Genomic DNA, 17,336 nt, shown 5'->3' with positions numbered 1-17,336 from the left:
CACAATGCTCCAACGTCACATAACACCCAGTGCATCAGTGATCCACACGTGCAGCACAATACACTGTGAGAGGCCAATGAAAAAGCTGGGGCTCATCAGATTTTAGCCACCTCACACACCAGGCGGGTCTAACATTTCAACCAGCAATTTTCCTCATAGGCAAAACAAACTGCTCCAGATCTTAGGCAACTGATAGCAAAGGGAAAAAAGTCAGAAAGGAATAACGCTTCTACTGCCCCAATTGAGATGTCATCCTCTGTGTCATTCCCTGTTTCAAAATATACCACACGCAGGAGGTGTATTAGGTATATATGTACACACTGTATAGTCTGGTGCCTTATTTGTACACACAATTTTTTAAGTTAACTCATAAATGTAATTATATCAACAGTTTTGTGTTGTAGTTTTTTATTATAAGTGGGATGTCTACAAGACCTTTATTCTGACATATTTTGGTGAGTTATGACTTAAGAATTTGAGGCCTAAAATTCTTGAAAAAAAAAGTAACGCTTTTAGACCCAAACATCCAGAAAGAAATGAACCACCAGGGAGGTTAATGCAAAATACTGCCATGCTTTGTTTACTAATGCCTTTCATTCTCAGTGACTGTTTACCTGGTTGCCTGATTGCATGCAGTTTGTGAATGCAATTAATTGAAACCAACAAAGCAAAGGATTTCAAATATCTTTAACACCAAGCTGTATAATGTTGCCATGGTATCAACAAGGTTCCTAAAAGTGTTATAGCAGATACAAAATGAAGTTGAATAAAAAAAATAATAATAATAATAATAATGTAATGGCATTTATATACAAAATGATTGTAGTGCTTTGGTAAGATGCTTTTGGTGGATGGTAAGCTTGAAACAGCAATATCTTCCCCATAGTATTTCCCATCTCTGCTCTACTACTACTACTCTATCAAATAAACATTGACTCCTGGATATACTTCCTATCACAAAAACTTAGTTTTTTGCACTTGTGGTGCTTATTGTCTGACTGTACTTTGCAAGAATTATTTATTTATATATGTTCCACATTATTGTCTGTTTTGCACTGTGCACTAGTGCTAGGGACGATGTTCACGCAATATATAAAATATAATAATAATAATAATATACTGTTAATGCATATTATTTGAAGTGTTGTAGTAAACTAGTACAAGCAAAGTAGTGCAGCTAGTACAGAATGCTGCCACAAGACTGTTAACTAGCCAACTCCGTCATTTCCACATAACACCAATACTTTGCTCACTACACTGGCTACCCATAAAATGGAGAAACCTTTTCAAAATTCTAACATTCAAATTCCTACACAGCCTAGGCACCAGATACCTGAAGGACTTGTTGCAACTGTGTCACACCTTCCACAACCTCAGATCAAAAAGAGCCAATAACTTGACCACCCCCAGAGTTCAACTAAAAATCTTAGAAGCCAGAGCTTTCTGTCATGCTGCCCCTACCCTGTGGAATGCCTTGCCAAACTTAATTAAAACAGCTCCTGCCCTGGACGTGTTTAAATCAAAACTGAAAAGCTACCTGTCTAGTCTGGCATCTATGATCATATAATTTTTTTTCCCCTGTAAACATCACTATGTAATGATCTAAGACAAGCTTATGCACTTTTGGTCCTTTGGGAGAAAAGCACTTTACAAATGTTTTGTTGTTGTTGCAAAGTGAAGTTACTCTTTAAACATGTGTATCAGATTGTGTTACATATTTATTGTGCTTTACGTGTATCAGAACTGCTCACACTACACTGCAGCAACAAGTTATGTAGCAATATAAAGTGATGTGTATATTACAACATTGCAAAAAAAAAAAAAAAAAAGGTAACCTACAATATGCAGGTACATACTGTGTTTCCCCTATTATAAGACCTACCCCAAAAATAAGGCCCAGCTTATATTTCAAGAATGCTTTAAATATAAGACCTACCCCAAAAAAAAGACCTAGCTGGGACGCTTTGTGTATGGGGAGGTGTGTGGTCTCTTACTGCACCTCCCTTGTGGCTGTGTCCTCCTTTGTTCTAAGTAACTTCTCCGGTGTCAGCGGCAGCATATTAATCAAGCTGTGAGGTCGCCCTTTGATCCTCATGCTAACTCTACGCAGTACGCATTGCTGGCTCTGTGCTGGGGCTCTCCTTATGTCATCATGTGCACCAGGCTGATGCATTCCAGGCGCACATGATTATGACAAGAGGAGAGTGCCAGTGCAGAGTCGGCAATGCGTACTGCGAGGTGTCAGCGAGAGGGTCAAAGGGCGCCCTTACAGCTGGAATAATATGCTGTCACTGACACCGGAGAAGTTACATAGAACAGAGGGGGATGCAGCTACAAGAGAGGTGCGGTAAGAGACCACACACCTCCCCATGCACAAAAACACAAACTGTCTACCCCCCTCCAGAGAGTAATCCCCCCACCCCCTAAAATAAGCCCTACTACATATTTCCCCCCACAAAAGAATATAAGACAGTGTCTTATATTCGGCAAAAGATGATAGGATCAAATTAATCATCATCTTTCTGCATACCAAACTGATGAACTGTTTTTCTTATAAATTATATTTCACATCACTATTTATGATCCAGGTTACTTAGCATAGCACAAATAAAATGAAGCAAGAACAACAGCTCAGCATACAGCAAAGCCACCATTGCAGTTACATTTAACCACTTGTTAAATGCCCGTGCAGACAACCAGTACTTATGCAAGTTAAGGAGCTTGGGTTGCACAAATAGCACCCGCATTATGTACACAATAAGCGCATTGCTAGTATAATGCATGTGACAGCTTTAGCATTTGCGCAAAGTAACATACATAACTTGCCAGTAAACCAGTACCAGTAAAATTGTCATGCGCTGCCTGAACACATCACTTTTACACATTTAGTGAATATGCCCTTTGTTTGCTGCTTATTGACCTCCCTTATAAGTCTAAGAAAATTGAATGGGTACCAGGAGAATCCTAATACCTCTATCTGTTTTAGCTTTTGTTTAGTGTATCAAAACTGTCATTCATTATAATTTAAAAGATAAGTGTGCTACATACACACGCTTAAATAACTTCAAATTGCCACTCGTCATAATTAATACTTATTACTGATTTTGCTCCCTTGAGGAGATTTGAAGATATCCTTGACTGCCTATTGTTTACAAACATGTTATCATTACCAGCCGCTATACACAGCACTGCTGTGCCCACTGCTGACAATCCTTTGCCTTTCTCTCTATCCTTCACATTCCCAAGCACTAGGTTTTCAAGCATTACTTACCTATCTTTGATCAGCTATCTGCATGTCAGGCCTGATCTATAAATAACAGGAAAGAAGTAGATTACAGAGAGAACTGTTCAGGCTGATAAACAGGCTTATTTTGTTTTAGTTGCAGGGCTTTGTTCTATTAAAAATGTCAATTCATTGCTTATTTCTGGGTAGACTGCACATTTCATTATTGACCAATCAAACCGCTGTATGTTACTTCAGTGTCGCAAAGCTCTGATTGTGCTAATACATTAGTTGCAAGATAGGTTTTCTTCCTAAATTCCTGGAATCTGTATACTGAAAGTAGACATGCTCAAGAGCAGATTGATGTCTGCCTCAAAACCTTAGATTCATGGGAGCCAGAACAAGTACTAAAAGATCACTACAAAACTTAATAAAAAAAATAGGAAAACTTGAAACTCATGACTTTTGCAGATGTGCTTGACTCAGGGCTCATTCACACTGGGCAAAGCCTGCATGAACATGATTTTGTGCATGGCATTCAACACATGGAAGCGCATGTCACAACATGCTAAATCGCATAGGTGGGTGGATTCCAGTAATTTTCATACATCGAAAAAATGCATGGAAATGCATGCATTGTGTGCTAGGATGTTTCCACCTGTGTTATAATTCAACATTCAACACATGGGAACAAACACTGTAGTATGAATAGTAGCACAAAAGTCTATAGACTTTCATGCTACCTGCGTTGCGGACATTATGTCCTCAATTCACTAAGCTTTATCAAACACTTTATCGAATGTTTGATAATTTACCTCATGGGTAAAATCTAATTTTGAATTCATTAAGGTGTTGTGTATTTATCGAATGTTTTATCAATAAGACATTCAATAAATCTATGACACCTTAGTGAATTCAAAATTAGATTTTACCCATGAGGTAAATGATCAAACGTTTGATAAAGTGTTTGATAAAGCTTAGTGAATTGAGGCCTATGTGCAGTGGATTACGATGGACAGCACCACACATAAGTGTGAATGAGCCCTTAATGAATATATGCAAAGGTGAATTTCACATTATAAGTACACCCACCCAATAATGTTACACAATACAGTATATAACGCAGTTCTGTAAGCCTAATTTCTTCCACAAAAAAGGAATAGAATTATGTTTCATTCTGCTCTTTATTAGTAGTTGGAGGAGACCACCATGGATTAAAAAGTTTACTTCCAGTTTCAATGTAATTTGCTGTATTCATTTATAGAACCGCCATTATAAAAAAACTGATGTTAGCTTAACACCCTAAGCTGTCAAAAATGTTACCACTATAATAGATAACCCTTTATTCAGTAACAAAGCTTACTTTATGTCCCAAATTTATCTTTTCACGTTTCTGGAGCATATAGGTGTGAAACTGGGCTGTGAATTACAGCAATTGCTGCAGGGAAACCTCAGTATAATTGCCAGTTCCTTTATTTTTTCTTTTCGGTCAACTCTTTTTGGTTAACTCGTTAGAGCTCTACAGCAGGAAATAAATGTAAGGAATTTAATAAAAACTATAAAAACAATAACCAGATTTGCAAATCTGGAAGCTGAAAAACAGGTGGTAAGTGATATCAAGAGAAATCCCCAAACATTTTACAAATATATAAATTCAAAAAGAAAGAATGTTGAGACTATATCATTTTAAAAGATCATGCAGGGAATTAGATAGATGATGAACGGGTTGATGCTGAGATTTTAAATGCATGCTTTGCTTCTGTCTTTACCAATGTATCAACAGGGATCAATAGGAATACAGTGGGATGCAAACAAATTTGGGCAACCTTGTTAATCGTCATGATTTTCCTGTATAAATCGTTGGTTGTTACGACACAAAATATATCATATAGGAGACACACACAGTGATATTTCAGAAGTGAAATGAAGTTTATTGGATTTACAGAAAGTGTGCAATAATTGTTTAAACAAAATTAGGCAGGTGCATAAATTTGGGCACTGTTGTCATTTTATTGATTCCAAAACCTTTAGAACTAATTATTGGAACTCAAATTGGCTTGGTAAGCTCAGTGACCCCTGACCTACATACACAGGTGAATCCAATTATGAGAAAGAGTCAATTGTAAGTTTCCCTCCTCTTTAAATTTTTTCTGAAGAGTAGCAATATGGGGTCTCAAAACAACGATTAACAAGGTTGCCCAAACATTCGTATCCCACTGTATGGGAGGGAGCAGGCTGGTGTTGTACTTTATTTTTTGGTTGAACTCAATGGACGTATGTTTTTTATCTTTTTTCAACCCAAATAACTATGCAACTATGTAATGTAATCCTCTTGTCTCATAATACAGCTCTGGGTTATCCCCAGTATACCTCATTCAGAATGAAATTAATGAAAATGTTAAAGGGAACCTAAAGCATTTTACAAAAACAAGTTTAACTTACCTGGGGCTTCTACCAGCCCCTTGTAGTTGTCCTGTGCACACACCATGCCAAACTGCTGCTCCGGTCTCCCACTGCAGCTCAGTGCATGGCCCCAAACGCGTAAATCCTCTTTTGCGCACCCATCAGCGAGAGCATCCTGAGCAGTCACAATACAAGGTTTTCTATTACTGCACCTGCACAGGACTCTTTTGCCAACAGGAGCGCGAATGAGGGCAAGGGCCAAGGCCGCACAGGTGCAGTGGCTCGCAGACTGATCATTCGGTAGAAACTAAACTGAGCTGCGGCGGGGGAAAAGAGGATCGGTTTGGCATGGCGAGGGCACAGGATAGCTGGCGGGGGATGGTAGAAACCCCATGTAAGTTAAACTTGTTTTAAAAAAAAAAATACTTTAGGTTAATGCTAGGTACACACCATACAATTTTCTGGTAGATTTACCTGCCAGTTTGATTTTTTCATTATGTCCGATCTGAATTAAGATCGATTTTTGGATTTTCTGATTTTTTTATTCGTTTTTTTCAATTTTTTTTAATTGATTTTCATAGAACTGAACAAAAATTGATTAAAAAAAAAAAAAAACTATTGAAAAAATGATTAAAAAAGGATCGGAAATAATCGATCTGGAAGGTAAATCTCAGGGAGCTCAGTCTGGGCAGGAGGAGGAGGAGGTTACTGGCCAGTGATTTCAGAGGCAGAGGGGAGGAGGGAGGAGGAGGAGGGAGTGAGCTGAGGGCTGGAAATGCAGTTGCAGATTACCTGTGTAATGATTACAAACAGAACATGGCCACTCTCATTGTATCACAGGAATAATTACTCATATTCTATTGAAGCTGTGTACAGCTAGATACGCTGTGTAAACTATCTCAACTTTAGATAAGATATATAGACAAGTTACTTGTTATAGTCAGTTTTTCATCTCGGATCCGCGTTATGTAACCATATACAATGCCAAGCAGCAGCAGTAGCTAAAGAAAATACAATTCTGGGATGCATAAAACTGTTAATAAAATGACAAAATGCCACAATACTACTATTTCCTCTCTAGAAATCGCTTGTCCACATCTGGAGTCTGGGATACAGTTTTGGACACCACACCATAAGAAGGAAATTTCCATTCTAGAACAGGTAGAAAAATGGGCAACTAAATTAATCAGAGAGGGATGGTAGGTGTCACTCACCAAGAAATGTTTTGCAAATTAGGTTTATTTATCTTGGAAAAAGATAACTAAAGGGGCCCATACACCTAACGATTTTCCCGCCGATATACATTTTCCCGCCGATACTGTGATCGGCTGTGAAATCGTTGCGCACACGCTGACTGTATGATCGATTTCCATCCGAAATCGATCATTCCTGACGATTCTTGTTGATCCGTCCATGCGGAAGACTTTCCTTGATCGCCGGATGGTCGGGAGTGCGTCGATAGTGGCGTTCCAATGCCCGACGACCGACGCTAGCGGCAATACATTACCTGCTCCGGCCGGCACGAGTCCCCGCTCTCTCCGCTGTCACTTCTCCATGCTCGGCTCCTCCAGCTTCACTGAACTTCCTGTCCCGGCAGGAAGTTTAAACAGTAGAGCGCCCTCTACTGTTTAAACTTCCCCGGCAGAAAGTTCAGACTGAAATCTATTGGAAAATTGATTGAAATGCATTATTGAACCATTATGCTGGGAATACACGTTTCGCTTTTGAGCCAGATAGATGGCTCAATAGATAATATCTGGCATGTCCGATCTCCCGCTCAATCGTTTTGCCGTTCGATTTGTGATAGAAGTGAATGGAAAAAGACAAGGGGAAGATACGAGAGGGGAAGATAAGAGAATTGACTGCAGAAACTAAACGATCGAACAGGAGAATCGAGCAACAGAAACGATCCGTGTATGCCCAGCATTAGATCCAATGCAACTCTATGTGCCATCAATCTGCTGTCAGCAGCAGATCGAACCTAGATTTTCCATCCTGTCAGATTGATCAATTCAATTGAAATCCATCAAAATCGGTCATAAATCGATTGATAGATTTGATAAAATCTATTTTCGATCGATCGATGGCTGAAATTGACCAGTGTATGGGCCCCTTTAGTCTGATTACCCCTCCCTGACACTGCAGCTGTTCTTAGTAGGTTTTGGCCCTCCATATCAATAGAGTGCTTAGGGTCCCATGTAAAACTCACACTGGGGCCCCAAGCTCCTCAGTTACGCCACTGGTTCTACTCATACCTGTTCTCAGTGCCTCCTGCTAGTAGGATTGGTACAGCCAGAAGCCTGTGCCCCAAGGAACCCTTTAGCAGTGTGCGGAGATGATGGTTCTCCCTACCAAAATCTCTGCAGGCTTGCTACAAGCCTCGGAAAAGTTTGCCTGAAATGATTTATGTGTTGCAGAGAGCACAGTGTATCTTCAGCATCCATCTTGTGAGCATTGCTAAATGTACATTGTGTACCAGCCATCTCTGTCCTTCTTTCTAAAGGCCTCATAAAAGTAACTGGATATATTTGGGACAGAGACTAAGATTCTTTACACGGTATGCTATCTGTAATAGTGGCAGGAATGATATTTGACCAAAACATTATTAAAGGACCACTACAGCAGAAAAAAGGTAACAAGTTAAAATTGCAAAACAATGGCAAATTGAATGGAATCGAATCCCGATCAGATATGTCGGATTGAATAGAATCGAATCAATGAATCTAATCGAATCGGACAAAAATTGTATGGTGTAGATGGGGCTTTAGTCCATTTCCTTATCCCAGATGCAATCTCCAGTTGTCCATTGTTGGTACTGTTTGGTGCAAGCACAATTGCTATCGCTGCTGTGATCTCTGCTACAGCTAGCCGTGGTCACTTTCTTTGATTGATAAGAACCATCAGTACGCTTGACATGCTGTCTGCCTAATCTTTTTTTCAGTATATGGCCCTTGTCCACACCATCAGTCATAAAGGGGCAGGCTAGTTTTACTGGACAATATTAGAAGTACAAACAATGAAGTTAAGAATGAGTTACTAGCATTAAAGGAAGGCTGGGGGGGGGGGGGATAAAATCCTTCATAGAGCCACTGAGCCACTGGCTAGAGGTATACACAAACATTTCTGAGGGAGCTCATATACTTCTAAAGGCACATTCAACAGATTATTTGTCTTCTTTTGCTGAATGTATTTTTAAAATGTCCCAAAATGTAAATGATGTTACATTACTGATCAGGGCTTTTTTTTGTTATTTTATGTTACTTAAATGTACACCTGTAATGAAAATGGTGTCCCTAGGGAGTACGTACCTCAGAAGGGGTAGGCCTCTGGATCCTAAAGAAGCTTCCCCCGATCCAATGCAGAGACCTCCGAACTCTCAGCATCCATAATAAGCCTGTGACGTAGCACCTTTCTGATGGGCCAGCATAAATAGCCGAGCCCAAACAGATCCACTCTACTACACAAGCGCAGACACCTTGTGCCTGTGCAATAGAGCAGACACGATCAGGGTAGGCTATTTATGCCGGAGCCTGTATGAGGTGCATCACATGTTTGTAATGGGTCTGCAGTCGGATTACCACTGCGCTGGATTTCCGGGGGCTGCCAGCGCTGGTTTCCTGAGGCTGAGTAGGAGGACAGGGAATGTCTCTTTAGGATCCAGGGGCTACTTTTGTTTCTTACAGGTTCACTTTAAGCACACTTCAGTATAAACACACTAACATTTTAAAGACAACATTTGAGATGGGAGAGAGAATAGATATACCAGTGTGGCTAAACACAATATAAACTATCAGACTTCTAGTGAAACTCTGTTTTCAGTGTAGAGTTTCAATTGTGTGTGTGTGTGTGTGGGGGGGGGGGGGGGGGTCAGGTCTTTATAATATATGTTTGAGTTGCAAAAACATAAACCATAAGGTCAGAAATAGGATATATTGTGTTTGTATAATTGGTTTTCTCCACCCATATGAAAAAGACATAGTGAGTTTCTAATGATCTGTTATGGCTGACTTACAATATGTGATTATACCTGTATAATTTGATGGATCATACAAAACTGAATTACTATTTACAATGAAGAAGAGTATCAGGGTGCTATTATCCCATTTATACATTAGAGTTTACATCTTTCTTGCATCTACCAAGGTGATAAACACAGACTGTTGGAGAAGAGCCCATTACGTTTGTTCTTGTGAGTCTTACCTTTGTTGTTTTGACTTTGTTCCCACTACTACAACTCCAGCCTGACAAGTCTGGTAGAACTTTGCAATCTTCTCCTTCTAAACATGGATGCATCTGACACCACCATTTCTGGATAACTATAGAAGCTAAGAGTATAACATAAGTCAGAGATCACTGTAAGCCATAATGCATATTAGTAAAACAGCTTAGCAATATTCTCATTGGTAAATACATTTGTAAAATAGGAGCTTAGTCTGATTCTGCACTAGAACAATATAGATACTCTTAATATACAGATTTTTGTCATATCTATTTACACATGAATATTATTGAGATCAGCAATAATCTGTGTTTACATTCAGCTCCTGTTAACCTAACCATAGTAAAACCCAGTTACCAAGCTAAAGATAGAAATATCTACAGAAGATTCTGAATACCAAAGAAAAGGGTCCAGTCACCTTGAAGGATAAATACTTGGATATAAAGTCAGAGAGTAGTGTGCACACCACACTTCAGCACCCAAAGCAGTGGACAAGGTTACAGGGAATTCACTTATGATTCATTCTTTGCTTCACATGACTGATGCTTTCTCCTTCCAAGCCAGAAGGAGGAAGCATCGAAGTCATGTGACGCGAGGCGTGAATACAAGAAAGTAAACTCCCTGTCACCCATGGCCACTGCTTTGTGTACTGAAGTGTGGTGTGTGAGAGAATTCAATCTCCCAAATTTGAACACAAACTCTATCAGAGAGAACTAAGGATCCATGCCTATAGGGAGAACATTGAATCTTAAAGTATACCAAAAGCTAATTTAAAAAGAAATACTATAGATACTGTAGTTATTTGAAGCCTCTAGATAGTCCAGAGGCTTCTCAGATCCTACAGCCCGCTATTTTAACTGAGGTTCCCTCAATACTTACTTAACTCATTCCGGTTGAATCGGTTTCTTCTGGTCTTGAACTGGTCATAGATGAGCACTTCTGTATTGGGCATGTGTGAGTATGTTCTGCATATCCCCTGTAGAATGAGTGCATGGAGAAAGGAAGTGGCTTCATTCAAATTAGCGTGTGCTGGCCTTACTTGCACATGCCTAGTCCACAGGTGCTCATCATTTTTGGATGAATTGCACTACTACCAACCAATGCAGGGCCATCATGGGTATGTGTTTGCAGATGGTTGTGCAGCGTGTCAAAAGCTAGACAAGTGCTTGCTGTGAGCTGTGAGCTGTAATTGTCTGTCACAGTTGACAAACACCTGTGCAACCACCAATTCAACTCAGTTTTTTACTTACTATACGTTTGGAATGAAATTAGGTGACTGAGATCAATAGTTATATGTCTGCCAACCACTAGGAAAATGTGCAGTAGAACCATTTCAAAACCAAGTTTAGAGGGATTAGAGTAGAGTCAACCTTCTAACAAGTTCTCACAAGTTTTATGGTTAAGAAGTGCTTCAATTTTCTTTAAAGCTAAGGTGAAAGGATTTAAGGTGATAGAAAGACGGGTCCCCAAGCTGATTTTCAGAAGAAAACTGCCTAAAATGTCAATAGCTTAAATTTTTTAGAAGAATACTGCCTACAATTTCACCAGCCTAAATGTTTAATTCCTACCTACTTGACTGGAAACAGATAGGATTTTTTTTTTTATAAATATGCTCCAGCATATGTCAACCAGAAAATGGGGAAGGTTTTGATACTGTCAAAAGAAGTAGATCACAACCTCCTGTGCAACTCTGGAAAAATTGAATCTAGGAGTTTGCTTACTTCATGACTTGCTTCTTGGTGCAATATCTCACAGCCCAGAGCTCAAGCACTAGAGATGTTTAAAGTGAACCCGAGGGGAAAATAAACTGATGCTATAAAACAATTGTCTCTATCCTATTCCTAAAGTTGACTTTTTTAAGCTGTCCCATGGTTTTATTTTATGTTTAAACAAATACAAAATAGATGTAATGATTTCTTATTTCTGTTCAATGGCAGTGTAGCAAAGCTAAAATATATGAACTACTGTTCCTTTTATTATTTATCCCCTGCACTCAGAAATTGTTGTTTGCAGGGAAAATGTCTATGGCGGTAATTCTTTATCATTGAGTATTACACTAGTCCTAAAAGGGGGCAAACAAGACAGAACTGTTATTTGCATGCCTCTTTTGAAAACAAAAAACAAAGCCTAATTATTAATACATTTGGCACTATACAGACACATGTTTGTCTCATAATGTCATACGTAACCTTGGTTACACTTGAATAATATGAACTGTTTTTTCTGTGATTTTGGATACAAATCCTTTGATTAAACACTGTCTGTTGAGCAAATAGCATGACAAAGTCTAACCTTTCACTGTGCAGGTTCCATCTTGGTCTGTAAAAGGTAAGATTTCATGGAGAACTGACAGTGTGACTTTTAAATTTCTTTACTAATAAATATTCAAAATGAGATGGGGCTTATTCATTGATAAATGCAAACTTCATTAGACCATAATAATCAGCTTTCAGATCACTATCATTAGATCATCTTACAGCACTTTAGTCTTTCACACTGTTTTTAGCAATGAATAAAGACAGGTGGCGATTATGAATGAGACTCAAAATGATCATCTACATCAATGCTGGTCTTTAATTTAGTATTTACATTTTTATTTCTATGAAAAATAATTCTGTCCTGCAGTTCATTTGCACAGAGATTTAAAGTGTAAATAATAGCTTGTGGGTGTAAGTACAAAAAAGTATGTTCCTATTGCTAAGTGGAGTGCTAATGAGAACATGGATGGCAGTTATGCATATGTATGATTTTTAGAAGGAATATCTGTTACATCAGTAATGGATAGTGCATATATAATCAAGCATAAGAAAGAGGTTCATGTTGTTGTCATTACTGGAAAGGCTGATACAATATGTTTGATGCAATTCTTTTTCTACTAAATTTAATTAGTGGGTTAGTTTCCACATATACAGTAAATGTGTAGTGACAAGCTTTTTTTGTGAGGTTTTTATTTGGTTTTGTTTGATTCTACCTAGCAATGTTTTAATGCCATTATTCTCTGGTAGTAAGAGAAAAAAAAATCAATAAAAAACTTGGTGACATCTGCTCATGAAAAATTTACCATCCAGTCAGACTGTAATATAAGTTGTATGATAGCCTGAGTCCAGGGGTTGAATCTCATTTAGGACACTACTAGCATTATTAAAAAAATAAGCAGTTGAAAGAGTCTGTAATGTTCCCTATTACTGCTGCAAGTTCAGTGGGTTGTAAGGTTAATCACTCACCCTCTCGCCCACTCATAATTCATTAGATGTCTGTAACTTCCCCCGCCTCTATTGGCAAGACAGTTGTGGCCTTTTTCCCCAGAAGTCTTCTGAAGCTCTGTGGCCCTCCCACCTACATTGCCCCAACTCTGCAGGCACCAGTGAGGCCATGGCTGCTGAGCTAGGGCAAGCCATGGCAAGCAGGTGAGGACAGCAATGGAGCTTTGGAAGACATAATAAATAAAATACCATGGTGGTTTTGCCAAGGATGGGGCAGAGTTTCTGACATCTAATACATTATGTCTGAGCAGGTGAGTGATTAATCCTACCACCCACTGATCATTGCAACAGTAATAGAGAGCCTTACATTGTGGGCTTTGTATTTTTCACCAATGGTCCTCTCATGCAGGTTGATTTTTCAATGTATATTGTGCTTTTCAGAGCCAGATACATTGATGAATCAACCCCCATGTCTCTTAATGTCAGAGTGGGCTTCCACTACACATTCTCATTTCCTTTTCCCGAAATATACTAGTACTTGCATTTTGCTTATCCCATTTGCTTATCCTCCAACTGGTTTAATAATGTGGTGGTAAGGACTTTACATTCAGTGGCCAATATTTGTATTACTTTTTTTTCTCCTTTTCACCCTCATTGTATTACTAGAGTTCTTCAACAACGTTAAGTTGTTTTTTTTTTTAAGTGAATACAATGATTTGGCAGAAAGAGTCCATGCATGAAAATGTTCTGATTACTGAACATTTTTCACACTCCTTATTGGTGCTCTGATTTTGAGACAGAATATTGATCACCCAGTGACAAGACCCAGCTAACGACTTGCATATTTTGTATGGTCAGTTCAAAGAACCTGTGGTGGTACAATACTTGAAATGCAAAGCATTGATGGATTTAGTAAGAAACTCAAATGATTCTTTCACCAGTTCATGACATAGTAAGTATTTTTTTTTAATTCTACCTGATGGGGTAAATTGCCAGCAGAGAATCCCCACTGTTAGTGCCTACCAACTCCAAGGAATTAGACAGCAAAAAAGAGTGAAGTAACATACACTCTCCCACTCGTTTCCTCTTAGCAATTGTCCCTATGTTCTTCAAGCATGACATTTGAAAAGGGGCATTAGGAAATGCTGATAGTAGAGTATTAGTAATTTTACCAATATTTTTCTATCCTGAATTCCCGATAGTAGAATATCTGTAATTTTACTGAATTCTACTATCCCCTGTTCCCAAAAGTAGAATATCAGTAATTATACCGATATTCTTGTATGACCCTCTGTAACCTAATTCTCACACTTACCCTCCCGTCTACGCCTAACACTAACCAATTCCCAACTACTCAAACACTAATCCCCCTACTATATATGCTTAACACTAACCCACCTATTATTTCCTCACCTGTTTCTACCAAAATAAACAGTGTCTGTGTTCATTGAAATAGGCAGTTTGGCGAAATCAGCAATGTTTTGGTGGAACCCACCCTCCCTGGAGGCAGGAGGTCCTTCTTGCTAATGACCAATGACTGGGGAACCCAGGAATAGTTAGATCCGGCAGATGCACAGACTTATACAGTGGTAGAAGCCAACCTCTGACTCGGTGACGGTGTAATTGGTTGCAGATTTTGTTAGTAGGTCCCACCTGAGAGGCTAAGGGCTTGATTCACTAATCAGTGCTAACTCAGTTAGCATGTGTTAAGGCTTTGCACGTGCAAACTAGGGTGCTAAGTAGTTTGCATGGGCAAAGCTCTTTCTGTTCGCGTGCTATTTTAGAGCGCGTACAGCGTTACGCAGTGCGCATGTACGGCGCTGCGCACTAAGCTCCGTACGCGTGATAAGCCGTGACTTCATGTGCTAAGTCTCCTTAGCACATGAAGTCATTGCTTAACACGCTAGTTTGCATGCGAAGCGTTGTGCACAAAACTTTACGGGTGAAGCGCAAAACTTTACATGCATAAACTCTTACGCGCATATTAGCGCGTGAAGAGGCAGCTTGCACATGCTAAGGGGCTTTTCAATTTTAGTGAACAAGCCCTAAGTGTCTCCAAATCAAAATCAGGTGCCCCACACCCAAATAACACACTGGCGCTACATAGCTGCGGCTATATTACTGAAATGTGGCACCCCGCACCAAAATTTCCCTTCTGGTGTTGCCATAGCTGATAATTACATTGCAGATTGTGGGGGCTCTCAAATTAACAGATTCCGAAAGCCTTTTTTCACTGTTTGGCTCCAATTACCCTCAGAGAGAAGCTAAGCCTTACACAGCATTATATAGGGAGGTGCTGTCTATTCCCTAATTAGTGAGTTGGCATTTTGGGGAAGCGATATGAGAGTGTTCCTGGGAAGAAGGTGCTGGACCTCTATGAAAAAAATAAAAACACATCTACTCAAAATCCCCCCGCATGATAAAGAAGGGCACAATTTTTTTAAGACAGCCAAAACATACATTTTTGGTGTGAGGCCATGCCTAGTGGTGGAAAGGGTTCATATATAATATCATATATGCAAGTTCTTTATCTTAAACATGATGAGTTGACAAGCCCAGTGCTGAAATTGTTGGCATGGCAGACCCCATGGCTGCTATTCTATTTAGAAGCAATAGAGTTTAAAGTGAACCAGAGACGAAGCACCCTCATGTATTTTACCATATATATCAGTGGGAACATTAGAGAAAACACCTACCCTGTTTTCTGATTCATTCTTCACTGTTCAGCTTGCTTGTTATCAGCCCTGATAAAATCCCCAACTGAGCATTCAGTCTGGCTTAGCTATAATAACTCAGCTATAATAATTCCTGAGCAGAGCCACAAGGGGGCAGGCTTGGGCTTGAAAAGCCATCAGAGAAGACAGACTCGGCTATAATGATTTCTGAGCAAAGCCAGACTGAATGCTCAGTCTGGGATTTTATCAGGGCTGATAACAAGCAAGATGTGCCGTGCAGAATGAAACAGAGAGCAGGGTAGGTGTTTTCTCTAATGTTCCCACTGATATATATGGTAAAATACATGAGGGTGCTTCGTCTCTGGTTCCTCTCCACTTCATTTATAAGTAGTAAAAGTGCTGCTGCTTTCATTGGAAATAGGAATTTATTTCAATAAATAAGCAATTAAGAGGTGTTGCTTTCTCAGATACCTTAAGATACCAGATACCAAAATGTCTACCTATCAATCTACAAGCTTTAAAAATAACCATGAACTATAATTTGTAATGAAAAGTGAATTGGGAGTGATTCTTACCATCTACACAAGATGGGGCGGCCCTTGTAGTCCCTGCAACCTGGCCCGGAAAACAAGAACATTTTACTGTTTGCGACCGTTCCTCAATCTTGTTCTTATTGCAGCATCTGTGAGCAGCAATTACTTCACAAGTGCCTGGTTCCACATGAACTGCAAGAGCAAAAATAAAAAGAAATATTCATTAAGGCTTGAAACTACTCTCATTGTTGAACTTTCACATTAAATAATGTAAGATATCACTAGCTTATTCAGTAATGTTATACAAAGGACAGAATAATGGGCAAAATACAGTAAGTTAAGTCAACCAATTAAAAATCATCTAATGATCTGACTTTCATGAGTGAATCATCTTAAGGCACTGTAAACAACACTGTTTTTTTTCAGTAATTTTGTCATTGTAAAAAGTAAGTCATATTTTAATTATATAAATAACTGCTTAGATTCCATCCCGGAGGATCTAGACTTTCTATTACACTATGACCTGTGTATAATGACTATATAACAGAGTATGCAGATGGAATAGTTTACTACAGTGAAGGGCATACCATGTCATACCCAAAATCAAAGAAAGCTTTTCTTATGTTCTATGTTTCAAGACAGAATAAATATAAATGAATCGCTTTCCACAGGATTTTTTCTCCTTCCTATCACTGTAGGAATTCAACAAGCATTATACCCAGAGCATTCATATTAAAGCCAGGCACCTGGGGTGGCATCTCGTGAAGGAGGCCAGCAATTTTGCTCTTATGGTAACCTTATTTCAACATATATAGAAGTTTTACATAACAGTTTCTCATTCTGGGTTATGGTGTTCATTCTATGTTTTTCATTTATTACTCATTTGCTTGGAGCAAGCATGCACTTATTGAAGCCTCAGAGTCCTAACTTACTGCTAGCAGTAACCACTAAATGGACATGGCAGCAAGAGAACTGACAATGCCTAAAAAAACACGTATTAATAGCAGCTTCCATAGATATACAGAGGTTCATGTTGAAGCTCATTTATAGTCAAAATTATTGTAAAATCAGCCAGCAGTG

The 17,336-nt window shown here is 39.1% G+C and overlaps 1 protein-coding gene across 3 annotated transcripts in view; it reads right to left on the bottom strand.

Moving 5' to 3' along the window:
- The window catches only part of TAFA3 (TAFA chemokine like family member 3), a 692,450-nt gene that overhangs the window by 64,174 nt on the left and 610,940 nt on the right, over positions 1-17,336 (bottom strand). For 2 of the 3 annotated variants that reach the window (XM_068269724.1, XM_068269723.1), the window contains 3 exons: positions 16,299-16,448; positions 9,827-9,951; positions 3,272-3,307 (listed from right to left, as the gene is read on the bottom strand). In XM_068269724.1, coding sequence (XP_068125825.1) covers positions 3,272-3,307; positions 9,827-9,951; positions 16,299-16,448 — 311 coding nt within the window. The remainder of the gene's footprint in view (positions 1-3,271; positions 3,308-9,826; positions 9,952-16,298; positions 16,449-17,336) is intronic. The other variant, XM_068269725.1, reaches the window with a different exon arrangement.

Source organism: Hyperolius riggenbachi, chromosome 2, assembly GCF_040937935.1.
Source record: "Hyperolius riggenbachi isolate aHypRig1 chromosome 2, aHypRig1.pri, whole genome shotgun sequence".
NCBI lineage: Eukaryota > Metazoa > Chordata > Amphibia > Anura > Hyperoliidae > Hyperolius > Hyperolius riggenbachi.
Note: the sequence above shows the minus strand (reverse complement) of the source record. Positions and strands in the feature narration are given on the sequence as shown.